The following is a 19,200-nucleotide window of genomic DNA, read 5'->3' as shown; positions in this document are numbered from 1 at the left end:
TTTTGACCTGAGGGGAAATACTAGTAAGTTTATGGGGGCATTGCATTATACAACATGGAAAAAAGTACAACAAAGGAAAATTACGAGGATGTTGTTCAAATCAATGGCTCTATATAATGATGGTACACATGAAGTATGGAATTGTAAACCAATTTGAACAACACCAAAGAAGACTAAATACAATGTTTGAACAGAGATGAAAAAATCTGCAGAAAGTCTTCACTGGCACCTCATTTTACTGGAAGTAAACAAGCAAGAGGATTGGTTCATGCAGTGGCTTCGGGAACTGGGATATACCAGCCATGGTGGATCTCCACCGCCTTCTTCCTACGGGCAAGTCGAGCCTTTCGATTTGCTCCAGTGTTCCTGTGCAGTGTTCCTGCTCTCACAGCTTTGTCAATTGTTGAGTATGCCTCTCCAATCAACTTCTCAATAGGGAAGATTTCTTCGGATACTGCATCTTGTTTCTTCTTCAGAACTTCCAGAGCTTCCAAAACCTGATCAAATATTATTATATAAAAGCTAGAAGTTGAGATGGTAGCACAGAAGACAAGAGTTATTAACACCAGTTCTTCTCACAAGAATTAGGAGTGTATTCTCAGAGTATTTTATGCTTTAAGCAAGATCAGAAGCGTTTACTGCAGTTTAATGTACCCACCATAACTACAATTCACAATGTTAAGTAAGACATAAATCTTATTTTGCAAGAGCTCAACATAAGTACTGCAGTTATTACATTGGTTATCACATAAAGATTCACAATTGTTTTTGGAGTCTAATATTGGGTTAGAGTAGACTGAGCTTGCACAAGTAATTGTACAAGAATACTCAATACTGTTATACTAACAGAAACTAGGAAAACTAGTAAAGTGTTTTATATCATGCATGTCATACTAACATGAGTCCTATTTTTCTCACCCTTTTTCATCTTTTGCTGACAATTCCAACTTTTTTAATTAGAATTTTCCTGAGAAACTAGAAGAATGCTGCAAGAGGTGGAATCACCTATGGGTTGTAGGAAGACATGCCATACTTGGTATAAACAAATTGTTCTAAATAAGAACAATCATGTCATACACCCTAGAGTGTGATGCCAACAGAAAACCAAAGTGTTTTTCTCAAGCATAGCTTGGTACAATTAAAAGTAGGGATGAAAAGGATATTGAGCACTATGTGTTGCAATAATTTATAAGGATATAACCACTCAATTTTAGACACTAGTAGAAGTAAAGATTTATCACAATCTTTTCCCATGAAAGAAAAACATTAAATTAGTGTGAACATCAACAAAAAATAATGAAAAAAAATGAATGACATTCTTATTCTTTTTCAGTTTATACTAGCAACCTACCAAAACTTGGTTGTAAAGAAAATCCATGCCTCTTGAAAAAAAAAAATAAGATACAAACTATTTAAACCAACCCTGCACACAGCATCCTACAGTCAGTGTAAGTCCAAAGTCCACCGTATCATCTTCTCCTTCATTGCTCTCATACTCCATATCATTAACATGTATTTTTCTTCTTTCTCTCTATCTCTTCTATTTCTAACATATTGTAAGCCCATATTTCCCAGTGGGAATCAAGACAGTTTCACATTAAAGACACTTACATTACTTCATAGCAAAAATACAAATACAATACAACTCATTAATCAAATTAACAATTGAGTAAAACTTGATAAGATTTAATTAAAAAAGAGTGACTACAAACTACAGGGTTCGAAGCCTAAAACATTAAATTTTTTACTCATCTTCTTCAGGTGAAACAACACATAATAATGAAAAAACTAGGTTCCATTCTACAGTCTTGGTGATAAACTATTCAACAAACTTATATAGTATTGTTAACATAATTTATAGAATTAACTTATACATAGGCTAATTTAAAAAATTTCTCACATTCAACTTTTCCAGAAACCAATTTTAACTTGTGCATAAGTGAATTTTAACTCATGAAAAAAACTTAATTCATTTTTTACCTTTATTATTAGTGAGAATTTATCTAAACAAGACCTAAAACTGTCTTCTGAATGTCTGAGGATGAGTTTATGTGAAATTGAAAGTAGTGAAATGTAAAATAAAAACAACATAATATAATACAGAAGGGAGCATAGTTGGAATTTAATTAGATGCACTACCAGTGTAAAGATCTTTTATACTATCATCCATTAAAATGTTGGTGAGATTGATGACTTTTCTTTTAACTACTTCAAAAGAAATACCTGGACCGTTTCTAAAAAATTGACTGTACACATAATGTTTGAAAATTAAACACATAAAATTAAAATTCTATAGTTTAGACATTTTTACACAAACAAACATGAAACTAACTTCACCATTTTTAGATAAGATCAATTCCATGCCAAATAAAAAAAAAATGCAAGTTCTCAAGTATAATCTAACAAATTCAAACCATTCAATTGAAACATAACCCAAACCAAAACAACTCCTTTAGCATAACAGAGAGCTTTCACCTTCTTGGTACGCGTTTTAATCTCAGATTTACGAGCTTTGTTGTAAATGCGGCGGTTTTCGGCTTGGCGAGCTCTCTTCACAGCGGAGTCCACCTTTTTCTTGGGGGCAGCCTCGCAAACCACAGACGCGCGTCTTTGCACTGTGCTCAGCGGCAAGCAATTACCTGAAAACAAACCAAACCCGACACAGACCCACAATTGAAAACTCCACAAAAACCGAATCTTTCGCGTTTTCTGATGGAAATAAGGGAAAACAGAGAAGCCCCGTCAAATGGGGTGGTTGGTGAAAGGTACCTTGTGAGAAGAGAGGGAGAGAGAGGCTTTTGGAGAAACTGAGAGAACTGGAATTGCAAATGGGATGGGAAGAGGATGTGAGAGAAATGTTCTTCATTTGGGAGGGAAGGGTAAGCCATGAGCACGAAACAGCGGTCGCCATATCTCTATGTGTGAGTAAAGAGGCAATTCTCTCTCTTTATCCGATGAGAAAAGATGACGATGATTATTGGTCTTTGTTAAACGTTCTATGCGATATTTACATACTACTCTTACTGTTTCTTTATTTTACCAATAAAAAGGTTTTCATTTGGTACATTTTAATAGGATGTATCTAATTTTAGGTTATAAAAATATTTCTATTAAAAAAAATAACTTTAAATTTAAGAATATTTTAATAATTTTAAAATTTAATTTAAAAAAAAAAGATTAAAAATAATTATTAAAAATCATGATTTAAAATGGTATATGTAGACTAATCAAGATTTTTAATAATTACTTTTTATTTTTTTTATTTTAAATTAAATTTTAAAATTATTAAAATATTTTTGGATTTAAAGTTCATTTTCTTTTTTAACTAGAAACATTTTTGTAACCTAAAACTTGATACACTTTGTTAAACTATATGAACTAAAAAACATCCTTAAGGCTTTATTAGTTTGTAGTGATTTGAGAGAGATGATTTGGGAGAGATGATTTGAATGCATTTGAGTGAATTTGAGAGTAATTTTTTATTGTTGTTTTTTTGAGTAGATTTGTGAGTAATTGAGAATAAATTTGGAAATAAAGTTTGTGAAAATTAGTGTAGGATTTGATTGATGTGACAGATAAAAAAAATTTGTTTAATTAATATAAATTAAAGATTATCAAAATATCCATAATTATTAAAGTAATATAAAATGTTATTTTTTAATGTTATATTTAATTGTAAAAATATTTATAAAGATTACCAAAATATTTTTTAATGTTTATACATTCCATTTCCTATCACTATCTCTGTGCCTATAAGATACAATCACTAGAATTACCATCACAAGAATTGCAATTCCCTCCTGTATACCATATTCCATAAGCTTTTCATTGGGTTCAGTTAAGCGATGTCTATGCGAGGCTCTTGGCCTTTCTCCATGAGAAAGCCAATTTCATTGCTTACATGAATCCAAAAAGAGCCCTTCGACTTTGTGGTAAGAATTATATACTTTTGGTGTGGGGACGTTGGTCGCAGTGAAGAAGTTCACATATAAAGGGTAGGAATGTAGAAATGAATATAAATATAATAACAAGTTGTTAGCGAGTGAAATCAATGAGTATAGTCAACTAAAAATTAGAGGACCCTTCAGTTACTAGAGTGAGAAAAAGAAAGTGGAAATGGTGAATTGAAAGTGAAAATGTGCGGTGGATTTGCACGGTGAAGAATATGTCTTGAGTTTCAAGTGCATGATCACGAATTGTCCATTAATAAAATTTCTCAAAGAGTATGACCAAAGCAACATGTTCATTCCTCTACATTTTACACTAATTCAATCGAAACATGTATTAAGTTATAACCAACCTACTTGCTTACCAAAACGCAAGCCATGAGATAAAAAAAACCAAAATGCAGTTTACGACCACAATTTTGGGCAAGATTTTTGAAGTCATCACCACCATTGGCGCATTTGTCCACGATCAAATCTATCTGCAAGTTCCCGCTCCATATCCTCGTCCTAAATCTCAGTCACAATCGCAGAACCAGATACGATGCCATTAGAACAAAATAAACACACGCGCAGATTCGAATACAACGTTGACTGGATCCGGATACACCAACTCTGTAACCGAATACTCCTCATTTGCATTATTTTCAAAAAAAGTGGAACCAGATACGCTCTTCTCTGGATCCGAATACACGACCATGAACATCTCTTCTTCAACCGCTGCTTCAAGCTTTCGTCATCTTCATCCAGTTGCCTCCTCCTCATCAAACATCTTCTTCCTTGTCCATTAACCCCAACCTGCAACAAACACATCAAAATCTGAAAGAAACCTGAGATGAAGATTTCCACAACTGTTCACTCTCAAGAAAAAGATTACCTCAGATGAAAAATTGTATTGGAATTTTACAAATAATACAGGGACATATATGACTTTTCGATCTAAATCATCGCAAATCTTACCAAAATAGCGGATGCTTAAAACAGTGCAATCTCGCAAATCGCTGCTTTTCCATCTTCACAAATCAACGCAAATCAGCACAAACGAACAATGTCAAAAACTTAATTCCTCGCTCGCAATACTGTGTGAACAGTATAATCGCTTCAAACGAACGCAATGTAAATTAGCAAACCCCATATATATATATATATTATAAAACGGTACAAATTTTTGTAAATTTTTTTAGAAACCAAATTGCATAGCTACGAGATTCTAAGTCTTTCTCGTTCTTTTATTTTCTACTGTGTCAATTTCCGTAGTTCCATTCAAACAAAATAATTAATTCATATTATAATTTTACACATACTAGGATAAGTTTTTTACTGTTAATTTGACTATTATGAACTGATTATATTATTATTGAATATTTGTATTTTAACATTTGAACGCTTTATTATATATATTATTAATATTTTTCTTTATACTATGATAAGTGTACCTTTTTTAAAATAAACATTAAATACCTTCTTAAAAATATCAAAGAAATATTATTTTGACTATTATGATAAGATAGGATCACTCTTCAAGTACCTTTAACATTTTAAATTTTATTTATATATAACTTAGGCAATGAATGCATTCTGGGTATAAAGAAAATAATACTTGCACAGCCTGACAAAACTTACAGCCATTTTACTATCTATTTTAAAATACATTAAAATAAAACAAATATAATCAAAATATTATTATTTAAATGACTAAATGAATTTTAAGTTGGTAAATAATTTAAGTTGTCAATTATAAGTTGTTAAATGCGTATATTTTGTTTGGGGATGTGAAACATAATAACATCACCATAGTATTTAAGAAAATGTAATTAATTTTTTTCCTTAAATTCCCTTTTGATTTTTATTTTATCTTCCCAATTTTAACTTTTTTTAATTATAAATACAAATTTTAGTTTAGTTTTAATATCATTTCCATTATTTACATTTAAAATTTAAAATTATATAATTTGTTTTCAAGGGAAATAGGCACACCAACACCAATTTGAAATAAAAGTAAAATGAATTACTCCAAGTAATAGGCGCGTATATTTAGTGCTACTGATATTAGCAATTTGATGCACTCTTTTAATAGGCGTGAAAGGTTTCATTTGGGACAAGGAAATGGCAGCATGGCATTTCCTCAAACAGTTAACATGCATAGTCGGTGCTCATCCTCCCACGCTTTCCCGCCGCCTCATACACTACTCATCCGTCGTTCCCTTTCTCTCCATCCATCACAAAAATATTAGGTACCAATGGCTTCCCCATTTCCGTGTCAATTTTCGTGCCGCAGTTACGAATGCGAAGTTTTCCTCAGCTTCTTCTTCCCCAACTATATGGGACACGTCGTTGACTCCACCGGCTCCTTATACTTCCGTTCTGATTCACTGCCCCAAAGACAGTGCAGTAAGCTTCCTTTTCAGTTTAGCTTGTTCCTTTTCTCTTTCAACACTGTAAGTCATTGTTTGTATAACATCAGTGGAATAATAAATTTTTTTTTGAGTTAAAAGTAATTTTAGAAACTCTGCTGTATTGGTTTCTTTAAAAGTTAGTTTTTAATTTATGTCTAAGCTAATTTTAGTTTAGATTTAAAGGATCAATTTAGTCCTTAAACATGCAAACCTGTAACTATTTAGTCAGTGGGAACCACAAATCTGAGTATTAGTCTTTTAACGTGTACAAAGTATGAATTGATTCGTAACCTTTAAAACTTAGGCAAATTGATCCTTAAAATATATGATGTGCCGAAGTGGTTCTTGAACATTGCAATTTAATGACCAATGATCCCACTATTTACGCATGTTATACATTCAAGGACTAGATCAGAATATTAGTTTTATTAAGATTAAATTGTCACTGATTTACACATCACGGACCTAATGACCATTTACTAACTTATGATTGTAATTTGTTTTCATTATCCTTTTTATTTTTTCTATGCTAGAGTCTTTACGAAGATTTTTATTAAATAAGACTTAATCAAGTATTGTTAAACTACATGTCCACTTTATTTATATTTAGAAAATAGATTCAATATATTAAGTAGAGAAAATTTGGAATCTTTTGACAATAAAGATATAATATAAGATTAAATAAAAAGGTATGATATAGATATTCCTGATTATAAAGGATTTGCGTTTTATTTTTATAATTATAACTCTCCCTTTCGAGTTGGATAGTATAAAAGTTGTATGTGCTCAAGAATTGAGGAAAACGACATAGGATTTCCCAACAATTCTGTACGTTGATAAGCTGATAAGATTTATTTATTTATACTGAATCCCACTAAATTGATATATGAATGACTAATTTGGATTGGACTGGGAAGCTACAATGTATTTGTGGTCTATGAAGAAGGAAGTGTCCACTAGACTTCAATAACATATTTAGGTTAATTTTGAACATACTTTTGCATAAATTTTCTCTTGTCTTGCCAATATGGTTAACCGCCCTTACACTTTGTGCTATCAAGGATATGCTTTCTGAAGCCCTCTTAAGCTTTGGTGCAAGTTCGGTTAGCATGGATCAAGATGATGTCTCTCAAAGTACGGATGAGGTAAACTTGCTGATTTTTGTTATAGTGAATTTCTTATTTTATTTTTCTTTCCTTTTAATTTTTGTTGCGTGCTTTAGTGGTATTAAATTTGTTTGTTTTATTTGTTTCATTTCCAACTTAATTGTAGTTATGTTTATGATTGTGTTAGAAATCTCACATTATGTATAATAAGCTACTTATGTTAGAACAATTGCACCTATGTATCATCATTAAGCATACTTAAGGATACTATGTTAGTGTTTATGTGTAGTATTGATAGTAGTACCTAGGTTAGCACCTAGGTGTCTAGGGCAGACCCTTAATCTTCCATGTACTTTTGTATTAGAATTTTATTATAAATAGATGAAAGTGAGAGGGATCAATTAAGCCTTTAAGAAATATATTTTAAAGTCTCAAGTTGGTATCAAAGCGGGTCTATCCTACTCTGCTTTCTGTCTAGTCTCCTTTGTCGACACCTACTGTGCTGCTTGCCGTTGTCCACCATTGTCCGACACTATTTTTCCACTATCTGCAGTTGTCCACTACAGTTTGTCACCATCCAGCATCATCAACCTCTGTCCTCAGCCGATTCAACGCCGTCTGTCACTGTCCGCCACCGTCCGCCATCACGGTTTCATCCGGTGACCACCGGATCTGGTTTGTCTCTCCCTGCAATGACCAACCCCGTCAGTGCCGGTGTCCAGTTCTGCTCCACAAGCTGCCACACACATCATCTCTTTGTGCGCAAACAGGTGCATGTTGCTCACGCGCCGCCTTTTGCTTGTTGGACAACATCCAAAAGCAACCCTTTCGAAAGTCACCTACGATTTTTCGGTTTTTCTTGGCTGGTTCTTTAACCCTTGATCAGAAATGGCATCTAGAAGTGCCATTTCATTTTTTTGAAGTCCCTTAATCACTTCTGAGAAGTTAAATGGAGAAAAAAATTTACCTATCTTGGTCTACTGCCATTGAAATGTGGTTTCTTGGCCAAGGTAATTATGATCACCTTGAACAAGATGACAGCCATGTACCTACTGACAAAGCTGATAAGTGGAAACAAGCAGATTTCCAGTTGTGTGCCCTGTTATGGCAATTAGCGGAACCCAAACTTCTTGTGTCTCTTAGAGCTTTCAAAACTTGTCACTCCTTTTGGAAGAAATGATAGCAACCTCCTTGAGCTAGATTGGGCCAAAGCTTAGAAGATGGTTGCGGAAATGAGCTGGGGGAGGTCTTTTGGTTACACAAATGGTGGTGGTGAGATGGTAAGCTCACAACTTTGAGTGCTATGGTGAAGATGATGTGTAGTTTGATGGTTCAAGGAGAGATTAGGTCAGCTCCATGAGATAGGTGACTAGAAGGGCCTCTAAGATTGTTCTAGTCTTGATCAAGGAAGTGTATGGCTACAATTTGGCAACATAACTTTACTTAAATCCAAGATGAAATATAAGGGTGGAGACATCTCAATTTATAGGCCAAGGGTGTCTCCTTTTAACCCTAAAAGCATTTTTTAAAAACTAAAAGCAAAACCTAGCCACCATGCATGCTAATGGCCGAATATTGTCCACCATTAGGAGGGAGACAAGTGTCACAAATCCTCTCCAATGCTGGAGGGACATGTGGCCACTATCAAAAAGAAATCCTCTTCACTCCTAAGGTGTCATGTGGCCATTTCTAAAAAGCAAATTCTCTCCAATGGAAGCATGACACATGGCAAACACTTTCCACTTGGTTTGGATATCTAATTTAAGGAAAATCCTATGTTACTTAGGCCTTAATACAAGCCTTAATCAAACCTACACTACATGGTCGAATACAATTCCTAAATCCTACACTACTCCTTCCATGATGGCCCAAGTGAAGCAAACCTTTGTTTCTCCTTCTAAAGATGGTTCTTCTTCGAGGAGCTCTACCATACTTCTAGTGGTTGGACTCTTGGCTATGAGTTTGCCATCATCCCCTCCCTCTTGAAAAGGATTTGACCTCAAATCAAGAGGTTCTTTTTCCAAATCACCTACAAAAGGGGTTAGATCACAAATATTTAAAGTAGCACTCACATCATACTCATTTGGCAACTTTAACCTATAGGCATTGTTATTAATCGTTTGGAGCACTCTAAAGGGTCCATCACCCCGAGAATTGAGTTTGGATCTCCTTTGTTTTGGAAATCTATATTTGCTCAAGTGGAGCCAAACTTAATCCCCTTCCTCTAAAACCAATTTTCTCTTCCCTTTTCTTGTTGTATTTGGTATACCTCTCGGTTTGTTGTTGAATTTGTGATTTAACTTTTTCATGAATCTTTTTCACAAACTCGAACCTAGATACCCCTTCCTTATGAATGAATTCACTAGAGTAAGGAGAGGTATAAAGTGGGGGTGAGAGGGTTGAAACCATATACAACCTCATCTTGGTGGTCTTGTGCACCACCCTATTGTATGCGAACTCAATGTGTGGGAAATATTCATCCCAAGACTTGTGGTTGCCCTTTTAAAGAGCCCTCAACATGGTTCCTAAAGTCTTATTAACAACTTCGGTTTGGCCATACGTTTGCGGGTGGTTAGAGGTGGAGAAAAGGAGCTTAGTACTAAATCTAGACCAAAGGGTTTTCCAAAAGTGGCTAAGAAATTTGGTGTCTCTATTGGACACGATGGTCTTAGGAAAGCCATGGAATTTCACCACATCTCTAAAGAAGAGCTTGGCTATATAGCTCGCACCATCTACTTTGTGGCATGGAATGAAATGTGCCATTTTGCTAAACCTATCCACAACCACAAAAATAGAATCGAATCCCTTTGAGTTCTTGGAAGACCAAGGATGAAATCCATACTAATGTCTTTCCATGGGGAGGAGGCAATGGGGAGATGAGTGTACAAGCCATGAGGCATAGATTTAGCCTTGGCTTGCAAGCATGTGATGCATTGATGACAAAACCTTTGAACCTCTTTTCTCATATGGGGCCAATAAAATCTTTCTTGAAGAATATTTAGAGTTTTATCAACTCCAAAGTGATCCATGAGACCTCCCTCATGTGACTCCTTCATGAGCAGTTTTCTATGTGATCCTTGGGACACACACAATTTCCCATCTTTAAACAATACTTCGTCCAACAATGAAGTTTCTATACAATACTTGGTCTTTATACAAAGCACTTTGTTGTTCTGAGCAAGCATTAAATAACATTAAATGCTCAACGTTCAAAAATATCAAAAGTGATAAGTATTAGAAGTGGACTTTAAGCCTAACTCGACCCCACAAAACTGGCTTGTAGGGTGAGCTTTGCACCCACTTATATGCACTGAATTGGCCTTATCTCTAGTCGATGTGGGACTTCCAACACACCCCTCACGCCGAGGTATATACATCTCGAGCATGGGATTAGACATTTAATGGGTGGTCGATAGCGGGTGGAATAATATGCCTAACAAACAACAAATATCGCTAGGATAGGCTCTAAACGATGGTTCTGATACCATGTTAGAAGTAGACTTTAAGCCTAACTCAACCCTACAAAACCGGCTTGTAGGGTGAGGTTTGCACCCACTTATATACACTGAATTGGCCTTATCTCTAGTCGATGTGGACTTCCAACAATAAGAAAAGACATATTTGCAGCATGCACAATTGCACTACCCTTTGTAGATAAGCTATTCTACACCCATCCACACAGTTACATATCAAATATCGAAAGTGGATGTTAGACACAAAGGAGATATTCACAGAATGTTCTTCACTTGAAGCCATACCTAAAAACGTACAATCTACTTCAAGTAAAGTACTGAAAAAGCATGCCTACTGTGACAAGTTGACTTACCCAATGGTTGTTGTACAACAAAGAAAGAGAAAGCATGAATATCAAGGCTAAAAGCTCAGTCTAACGGACAAATATTCTTGAAGCCTTTAAATAGAAGAACTTTCGAAAGAAAAATCAAGAGGATAGCTTAAGAGGATAGTCAAGTGAGAAGCTTACAACGAAACATCCATCCTACAAGTACTCAAGAGAGAAGAAAAGAAAGAGCTCAAAAAAAAGAATATATCTAAGCTGAAGAAAAGAAAAAGAGAAGAGAAGAGAAGAGCAAAAGAGAAAAGAAATACTCTCAAGCTTCACAATTGTATTGCTTACTGTTATAAGAGAAAAGAGCGAAACACCTGCGAGTGTTTAGACTGCTTTGTATTGTAATCACATCTCTCTCTACGAGAGATATAGTCTGAACAACTTGTAAGCAATCGTTGATTGCAATTCTAAAGAGAATTAAAAACTTTCAACTGAACTCAGTTTGAGTTAAGGAATTTTAGCAAGGTTGATAAGTACCATGAGTGGTTCGAATACTCAAAGGAAATCTCGGCTAGGGTTGTTGAGTATTAAGAGTGGTGCGAATACTCAAAGGAGATCATGGATAGGGTTGTTGAGTACCAGGAGTGGTGCGAATACTCAAAGGAAGTCTCAGCTAGGGTTGTTGAGTACCAAGAGTTATGCTAATAGTCAGAGATCAGGAGTGGTGCAGATACTCATTTGTAATCGTGTGAAGATTATAGTAGAACCCTCTGCGGAGGAGACTCGACGTAGCTCAGTTGGATCAAACTAATATAAAAACAATTATGCAATTATCTCTTCTCTTATCTAAACGATCCTTTTACTAAAACCTACAATTGTGCTTTACTTTTAAACACAAGAATCTTCCAAGCTAAATGATCATTTTTCATAAAGGAAGTTCTTACAAAACACTGCATGATATATTTTAAATAACACGTCAAAAACTACTATCGTTTATTCATATTTATCAAGTCAAGCATCTAAGCTTTTAAAAGAAAATTTCAAAGCTCAAAAACGTGTATCGGAAGGGTTGCAAAAAGTTTTCCATTAACACTATCCAACCCTCCTTCTAATGTTTTTCAGGTACTTCAAACAACACAAGTATTTGGTTTCCTCAGTTTGCTACAACCATTGCCTATTCCGTAGACTATATAAGAAGACATAAGTATGGACTTTATTGTGGGATTACCCAAATCTAATGGGTATGATGCAGTATTAGTAGTGGTTGATAGATTAAGCAGGGATGGACATTTTATCCCCCTAAACACCCTTATTTAGCCAGGTCAATAATCAAAGTCTTTGTAAGGGAGGTGGTGAAGTTACATGGGATTCTGTCCTCCATCATAGTGACAAAGACCCTACCTTTATGATTTTGTTCTAGAAGGAATTCTTTTATCTTCAGGGTACTAGATTATTGATGAGTATAGCTTATAATCCTAAGTCTGATGAACAAGCTGAGGTCTTGAATAGGACTTTGGAGACATATTTGAGATGTTTTAGTTCTTAACAACCAAAAACTTGGAGTTCCTTTCTACCATGGGATGAATATTAGTATAATACAAGTTTCCATGAGTTAGTCAAGTGCACACCTTTTGAAATAGTATATGGTCGATCACCACATACCCTATCCAGTTTTGTTTTGGGAGAAGGATAGGGATAAGGCTCTCAAACAGTTGAAATTTCACCTTTGCCAAGCCTAAGGACAAATGATAAATTTTGCTAACAGGAAGAGGAAGCCATCCTCAATTCATGTTGGGAATTAGGTGTTTTTAAAGATCAACACACAGACAGATGTGCATGCCTCCCAGATTACATCCTATACTGGCACCCAGGTACTATGGACCTTTCCTAGTCCTTGAGCAAGTAGGTTCGGTAGCCTTTCGCTTGCAATTGCCAGAATCAGCGAGGGTACACACAATTTTCCATTTTTCACAGCTTAAACCAGCAGTGGCAGCTTGCAAGTGGAGAAGGATCTTCCAGTGGAGCTATAGTATGAGGAGCCAAGTTGTGTCCCCCTCAAAGTTTTATATTGCAGAATGCATTTCTTTCACATATTCATTAAATGGAAGGAGGGTGGTCCTGAAGGTGCAACATGGTAAGAAGAAGGACTGATTCGGGACCAATTTCTTGACTTCAAGCTTGCGGACAAGGTTATTTAGACCCCAAAAGTATTGATATAACCTTGAAGGTTTACGTTAGGTAAAAGCATAGAAGTTTGTAAGAAGTGGTTAGGGTAGTTAGGAGGAGTTTGAACTAGCAGTACGGAAGAGTTTTAATCAATAGTAGGCGGTTTTATCTTTTAAGGAGGGGGCGTGTCTAGGAGGAGGGGGTTGAGTGCTTTGTTGTAGAACATGGTCTGTCTTGTGTAGAAGGGAATGTCTTCCCTTGGAAGTTGTTGATTGTTTTCTGTATTTTCAATTCAATAAAACGATGCCTCACTTTGATGAGTCATATCTATGTCTGTTTTTGCTTATTCTGATATAGAATTTAGGTTCCTTGCATATCCTCTATTATTAGTCATTATTAGGTTTCTCTAAATTATTCTTTGGATGTACTTCTGTCATTCAACACACAATTCACAACAATAGAAAAACTCTTTAATCATTACTTCAATGACAATGTCATCCATAATATACACCATTGAATAAATGCATCTTGCAGCCAATCGGTGATATAAGACCAACAGCCAATTGGTAATATAAGACCAAGGCGTCAATCTCACTCAGCCAAATTTCTAAACTGCAGTGCTAAATTTGAAAAGTCAGGCTTTGGAGATTGTTTGAGACCATGTATAGATTTGCAAAGATGACGTACATGTCTTGGGAGACTTCCCTTGAGCTACAAACCTATGAGATTGTTCCATGTAGATCTTTTCCTAAAGATTGCCATATAGAAAAAATATCTTGGTTACTAGGTTGTTTATCACTTGCTAAGAAATTAAATCTCCAACCGTAATCTTTCTAAAAATTATAAATTCCATTTTGACACTAAGCTGTTGCTCACTTACTTGTATTGATGAAATATTTCCTGCAGATTTGCATTAGTTCAATATTTCCTGAAGTTGAGGATATAAATATCAGCATTTTACATGCAGCTGATTCTATTGGCTTGAAGGAGATACCTAGATATGAAGTTAAAATTTATGAGGAGGATGACTGGATGAAGAGATCTCAGGTCAATCTTTTCTTCTTTTACTCTTTTGTTTTATATAGTCATTTGTTTTTCTTGTCGTGCTACTGAAGAGATCAAATCTAATACATGTGCAAATTCCATTAAAGATGAAATATATATTTATTGCGTTAATTCCACATCTCTGTTGTCTCCTTCTTATTAATTCTTCTCATATAGGATGAGGTAAGATGCCTTCTTCATAAAAGGATGTCTTTCTTTGTTTTTCACTCTGAAAAGGGTTGAAGAAATTTGTCTTCATTTTTTGGTGTTTTCTAAAACAATTATTTGTAGCCATGGCTTACTAAGGGAAAAATCATATAAGTATCCTGTGTAAACCAGAAACTGGCTTTCCTTGAAAAGTTTTAATCTGTGAGAAGGAAAGGAACTATTGATATAAAGACCTTTTTCTAATTGTTGAAGGATAATGATATTTGAACAACAAAATTTGACAACATTTAGACACGGTATACGTGTCAAAATCTGAGTGGTGCAGGTGGAAATTATTTTTTAAAGCTGAGAGTGATGTGGCAATGGAATTGGGGCAGAGTTTCAAGTTTTGGAATCATTTTTTCTTTTTAGATTTTGAGAAAGCTTCGAGAGAGAACCCAAGAGCACAAAACCTAGAGAGAGTCTCTCCTTCACCCAGCCACCCATTGTTGCCGCCATTCATGCTCGAAACCTAGAAAGAGTCTCCTCTTCCCTCCACCCAGCCACCCATTGTCGGCGGAGTGCTGCCAGAGTGTTGTTGGAGTGTGCAAAACCTAGAGAGAGAGTGTTCGCGAGTGTTCATCCCACCCACACACCTTGCTCTATGTCACCCACCGAGAGTTCATTAAAGGTTGATTAATGGTTGGTTAGGAACAACAAACAAAAGTCATGATGCAGGAACATAATTGGTACCAAAGGCAAAATAAGTGGATACTTCAGGTTAAGTTTTTGAACACGAAGGTCAACTGTGAACATGAAATTCATTTTGGAGTTACTAATTTCTTTGTCATCATTTTTTCCATTTATAAGTAATTTGGAACAAATATTATATAATTTATGAAGAAATTGGTGGCAAAGGAACCCTATTTAGTAAAAGTCATGGTGCAGGAAAATAACTGGTACCAAAGACAAAATAAGTGGGTATTTCAGGTGAAGTTTTTGCACACGAAGGTCAACTATGAACATGAAGCTCATTTTGGAGTTCCTAATTTCTTTGTCATCATTTTTTTCACTTATAAGTAATTTGGAACAAATTATTATACAATTTATGAAGAAATTGGTGGAAGAGGAACCCTATTTAGTAAAAGCCATGGTGCTGGAATATAACTGGTACCAAAGCCAAAATAAGTGGGTACTTCAGGTTAAGTTTTTGCACACAAAGGTCAACTATTAACATGAAATTCATTTTGGAGTTCCTAATTTCTCTTTCATTCTTTTTTCCACTTATAAGTAATTTGGAACCAATTATTATACAATTTATGAAGAAATTGGTGGCAAAGAACCATATTTAGTAAAAGTCATGGTGCAGGAATATAACTGGTACCAAAGGTAAAATAAGTGGGTACTTCAGGTGAAGTTTTTGCACACGAAGGTCAATTATGGTGCAAGAACTCATTTTGGAGTTCCTAATTGACCTCCGTGTGCAAAAACTTCACCTGAAGTACCCACTCATTTTGCCTTTAGTACCAGTTATGTTCTTGCACTATGACTTTTGTTTGTTGTTCCTACACCAACCTTTAATCAACTTTTAATGAACTCTCAGTGGGTGGCACAAATCAAGGTGTGTGGGTGGGAGGAACACTCGTGAACACTCTCTCTCTCTAGGTTTCGCGCACTCCGGCGGCACACTAGCGGCACTCCGGTGGCAATGGGTGGAGGGAAGAGGAGACCCTCTCTAGTTTTTGAGCATGAACTGCGACACTCTGGCGGCGTCAATGGGTGGAGGAGAGACTTTCTCTAGGTTTCGCGCTCTTGGGTTCTCCCTCGAAGTTTTCTCAGATTCGAAATCTGAAAAGAGAAAATGATTCCAAAACTTGAAACTCTGCCCCAATTCCATTGCTACATCATTCTCAACTTTAAAAATAATTTCCACCTGCACCACTCAGATTTTGACACATATACCGTGTCTAAATGTTGTCAAATTTTGTTGTTCAAATATCATTATCCATTGCTGAATACTAATTATTTGTTTTTTCTCACACCAGCACTATACTGTTTTCTATCCTTAACTTTTTTATGTACGGCATGCTGTTAAAAGGGAAATGATATTGCTGAAAATTGTCAAATCTATATTTGTTATTGAAAATGACTTGGCAAATTCACCTATCTATGGTTATATACAGGAATCACTTCATCCAGTTCAAATTACTGAATGGCTATGGGTGGTGCCTCAGTGGTGTATTCCACCAGTATGACTATCTTAACCTTTCTCTATCCAGGACTCATTATAAACTTAGTATGATTGCTAATATTGCGTTGGGTCTCTCTTGATTTGTTTGTTTTGGTAACTTCTGTCAATATTCTTGTTATATTTTTTGCCTCTTTAAGTTAAATATTCTGAGAGATAGTGAAGCTGAAAATTGAAAAGAAATTTTCCAATAATGAATCCTGGATTTTGCAAGGACGTTCAAGCAACAAATATAATTGTCAACCCTGGACTAGCCTTTGGAACAGGGGAACACGCCACTACCAAACTCTGTCTATTACTCTTACACGGTTGTATTAAAGGAGGGGAGGACATTCTGGACTATGGTACGGGAACTGGAATTCTTGCTATTGCAGCTCTTAAGGTAGTCAATTGTTATGGAAAACATGCTGAGGGTCACACCATAATCATTTGTCCATTGCAACTGTGGTTTTCTCCGTTTTGTTTTTTCTTTTCCTTTTACTTGGGCTGTAGTTGTTGACTGCTGCTTCTGTGCGAAACCTTAAACTACACAGGACCAGTCTTAACAAATTGCTGGTTTTCAGCACTATTGGTTGTTTTCTCATATTTTCATCATAATAAAATGTTTAGGCTGTAAATTTTTAGAAACTGCTATATGGCAAATGGAAGGAAGTTACTTAACTTTAAATCCATATAGCATATATGTTCAGATCAGATATGAATACAGGGACACTATGAGCCTAAATATACGAATTGATTTGGCTTGGGAATGATCTTTCATATTCTCTCAGCGAATAATATCGTTTTATACTGTGGAACTTCTTGAGTTACAAATTGGGTATCGTTAACTGGAAGTAATATTTGTTTTATAAAATGAGAAATAAAAATGCAATTTTGTATTGCTAAAAGTTATGTGCATCCAGTTATCCACGTATTTTGAATAAGAAAACATGCTTTGATATCTTTCCTATTCTTCCTTTTTAATAACAATACCACCACATCTTTTTCTAGAACTTGTTTGATATATAGTTGCCTTGTGCATCGATTATCCAACATCTTCATGTAGTTTTTTCTTTTTCAGATTTAGAAAATACTGCCAAAATCTGTGTAGCAGCTTTTTGATATTGTTTATGTTTTATATATTATAGTTGACTCTTCAATTCCAACTTTGACATCCTATGGTTTACCAGTTTGGAGCTGCCTTCGCTGTTGGAGTTGATGTAGATTCAGAAGCAATTGCATCAGCATCTCAAAACGCTTCTCTGAACAACATCAGACCAGACAAAATGCAACTGCACCTGATTACTAACAAAACCTCTTCATCTTGCAATGATGACTCGACATTTGGAGTTATGGAGAGGGAAAATACTTACGAGATGCAAACAATCACTACTTACTGTGCTAAGTTTGATGTGGTTATTGCAAATATACTCTTAAATCCTTTAATGGATCTTGCCGATCAAATTACCTCTTATGCGAAGCCTGGAGCCGTTGTTGGTCTCTCGGGTGTCTTATCTGAGCAGGTAATTTAATTAAAGCATATCTAATTTTTTTATTCAAAATGTTTCATTGTGTTTTTTGTTACTTGGGGTTACTATTTGGGGATATTCCTTCTTAATTCCATTATGCGCCTGAGGTCCTTGCCCTTGTGTTTTATACAGGTTCAGTACATCATAGAAAGATATTCGCCATTCTTAGAAGACATAAAAGTGTCCAAAATGGATGACTGGGCCTGCGTAAGTGGTAGGAAAAGAATATATATGAATGTGAGATGAATCATTAAGTGAACAATTAGGAGGTTTAGTAGTTCCCAGGCAATCCCTTGTGCAGCTTAATGTCACTGTGTAGATCATTGTCATATTTGGTTGTTGTAATTCACTTGCCAAGCAGAAAATTAAAGTGAAGAGGCACTCCAAAGCATAATTCCCTGCCCTAATTCTTCTTTTCTCTTCCTACACTAATTTCTTTAATTCTTTGAAAGGCATTATACTAACACTTATTCATTATAATTAGGGGTGGGCATAGTTCATCAAACTGAACTTGAACTGCAGTTAATTGTATTGTTTTATACTTAAAAAAACCTAAACTGTTTTTACTAAAAACTAATTGAATTATTTTACAATTCAGATTAAAAAAATTGAAACTTAATCATTTTAGTACAGGTAACCTGTTAACTAGTTAACACATGCGTCTCTTTCTTCTTTCTGCATCAAAATCTCTCTTTATCATTGTGCCTCACTCAGATTTTGCCAGGTCCGTTGCCCTCTTCCATCCCGTCGTTGTCCATCATCGCCCATCTTCCTCAATTAGCCTTCTAGGGTTTTCTCATAGGCTATCTTTTCGCTCCAGCGTTAATTTCCATTAAATTTGGCTTCCTACCACA

The 19,200-nt window shown here is 35.3% G+C and overlaps 2 protein-coding genes across 4 annotated transcripts; one reads left to right on the top strand and one right to left on the bottom strand.

The window, feature by feature from the left end:
- Positions 1 to 2,989, bottom strand: LOC106776431 (30S ribosomal protein S20, chloroplastic). The gene is made up of 3 exons (XM_014663892.2): positions 2,770 to 2,989; positions 2,476 to 2,639; positions 1 to 497 (listed from the first exon to the last, which is right to left on the bottom strand). Exons 1-3 carry the CDS (start codon positions 2,909 to 2,911, stop codon positions 267 to 269), a joined length of 537 nt encoding a protein of 178 aa, XP_014519378.1. The 5' UTR covers positions 2,912 to 2,989; the 3' UTR covers positions 1 to 266.
- A 3,002-nt stretch (positions 2,990 to 5,991) lies between these two features.
- On the top strand, positions 5,992 to 18,765 carry LOC106755446 (ribosomal protein L11 methyltransferase). 3 transcript variants are annotated; one of them, XM_014637610.2, is made up of 7 exons: positions 5,993 to 6,335; positions 7,402 to 7,485; positions 14,306 to 14,446; positions 16,774 to 16,839; positions 17,053 to 17,220; positions 18,008 to 18,340; positions 18,479 to 18,765. In XM_014637610.2, the coding sequence occupies exons 1-7, from the start codon at positions 6,051 to 6,053 to the stop codon at positions 18,590 to 18,592; spliced, it is 1,191 nt and encodes a 396-aa protein (XP_014493096.1). In that variant the 5' UTR covers positions 5,993 to 6,050; the 3' UTR covers positions 18,593 to 18,765. The 3 variants fall into 3 exon arrangements, with proteins under 3 accessions (XP_014493104.1, XP_014493096.1, XP_022634416.1); XM_022778695.1 differs by lacking the exon at positions 16,774 to 16,839; XM_014637618.2 differs by lacking the exons at positions 16,774 to 16,839; positions 17,053 to 17,220 and having other exon boundaries at positions 5,992 to 6,335.
- The last annotated feature ends 435 nt before the right edge of the window (positions 18,766 to 19,200 follow it).

This window comes from Vigna radiata, chromosome 2 (genome assembly GCF_000741045.1).
Source record: "Vigna radiata var. radiata cultivar VC1973A chromosome 2, Vradiata_ver6, whole genome shotgun sequence".
Taxonomy (NCBI): domain Eukaryota; kingdom Viridiplantae; phylum Streptophyta; class Magnoliopsida; order Fabales; family Fabaceae; genus Vigna; species Vigna radiata.
This window is presented reverse-complemented; position numbering and strand designations above follow the sequence as displayed.

Coding starts and splice junctions, on each gene's coding strand:
- LOC106776431 (XM_014663892.2), bottom strand. CDS start 2,911: ATGGCGACCGCTGTTTCGTGCTCATGGCTTACCCTTCCCTCCCAAATG. Junction 2,640..2,769: donor TCTCCCTCTCTTCTCACAAG/GTACCTTTCACC, acceptor GTTTGTTTTCAG/GTAATTGCTTGCCGCTGAGC. Junction 498..2,475: donor TTAAAACGCGTACCAAGAAG/GTGAAAGCTCTC, acceptor ATATTTGATCAG/GTTTTGGAAGCTCTGGAAGT.
- LOC106755446 (XM_014637610.2), top strand. CDS start 6,051: ATGGCAGCATGGCATTTCCTCAAACAGTTAACATGCATAGTCGGTGCT. Junction 7,486..14,305: donor TCTCTCAAAGTACGGATGAG/GTAAACTTGCTG, acceptor TATTTCCTGCAG/ATTTGCATTAGTTCAATATT. Junction 18,341..18,478: donor CGGGTGTCTTATCTGAGCAG/GTAATTTAATTA, acceptor TGTTTTATACAG/GTTCAGTACATCATAGAAAG.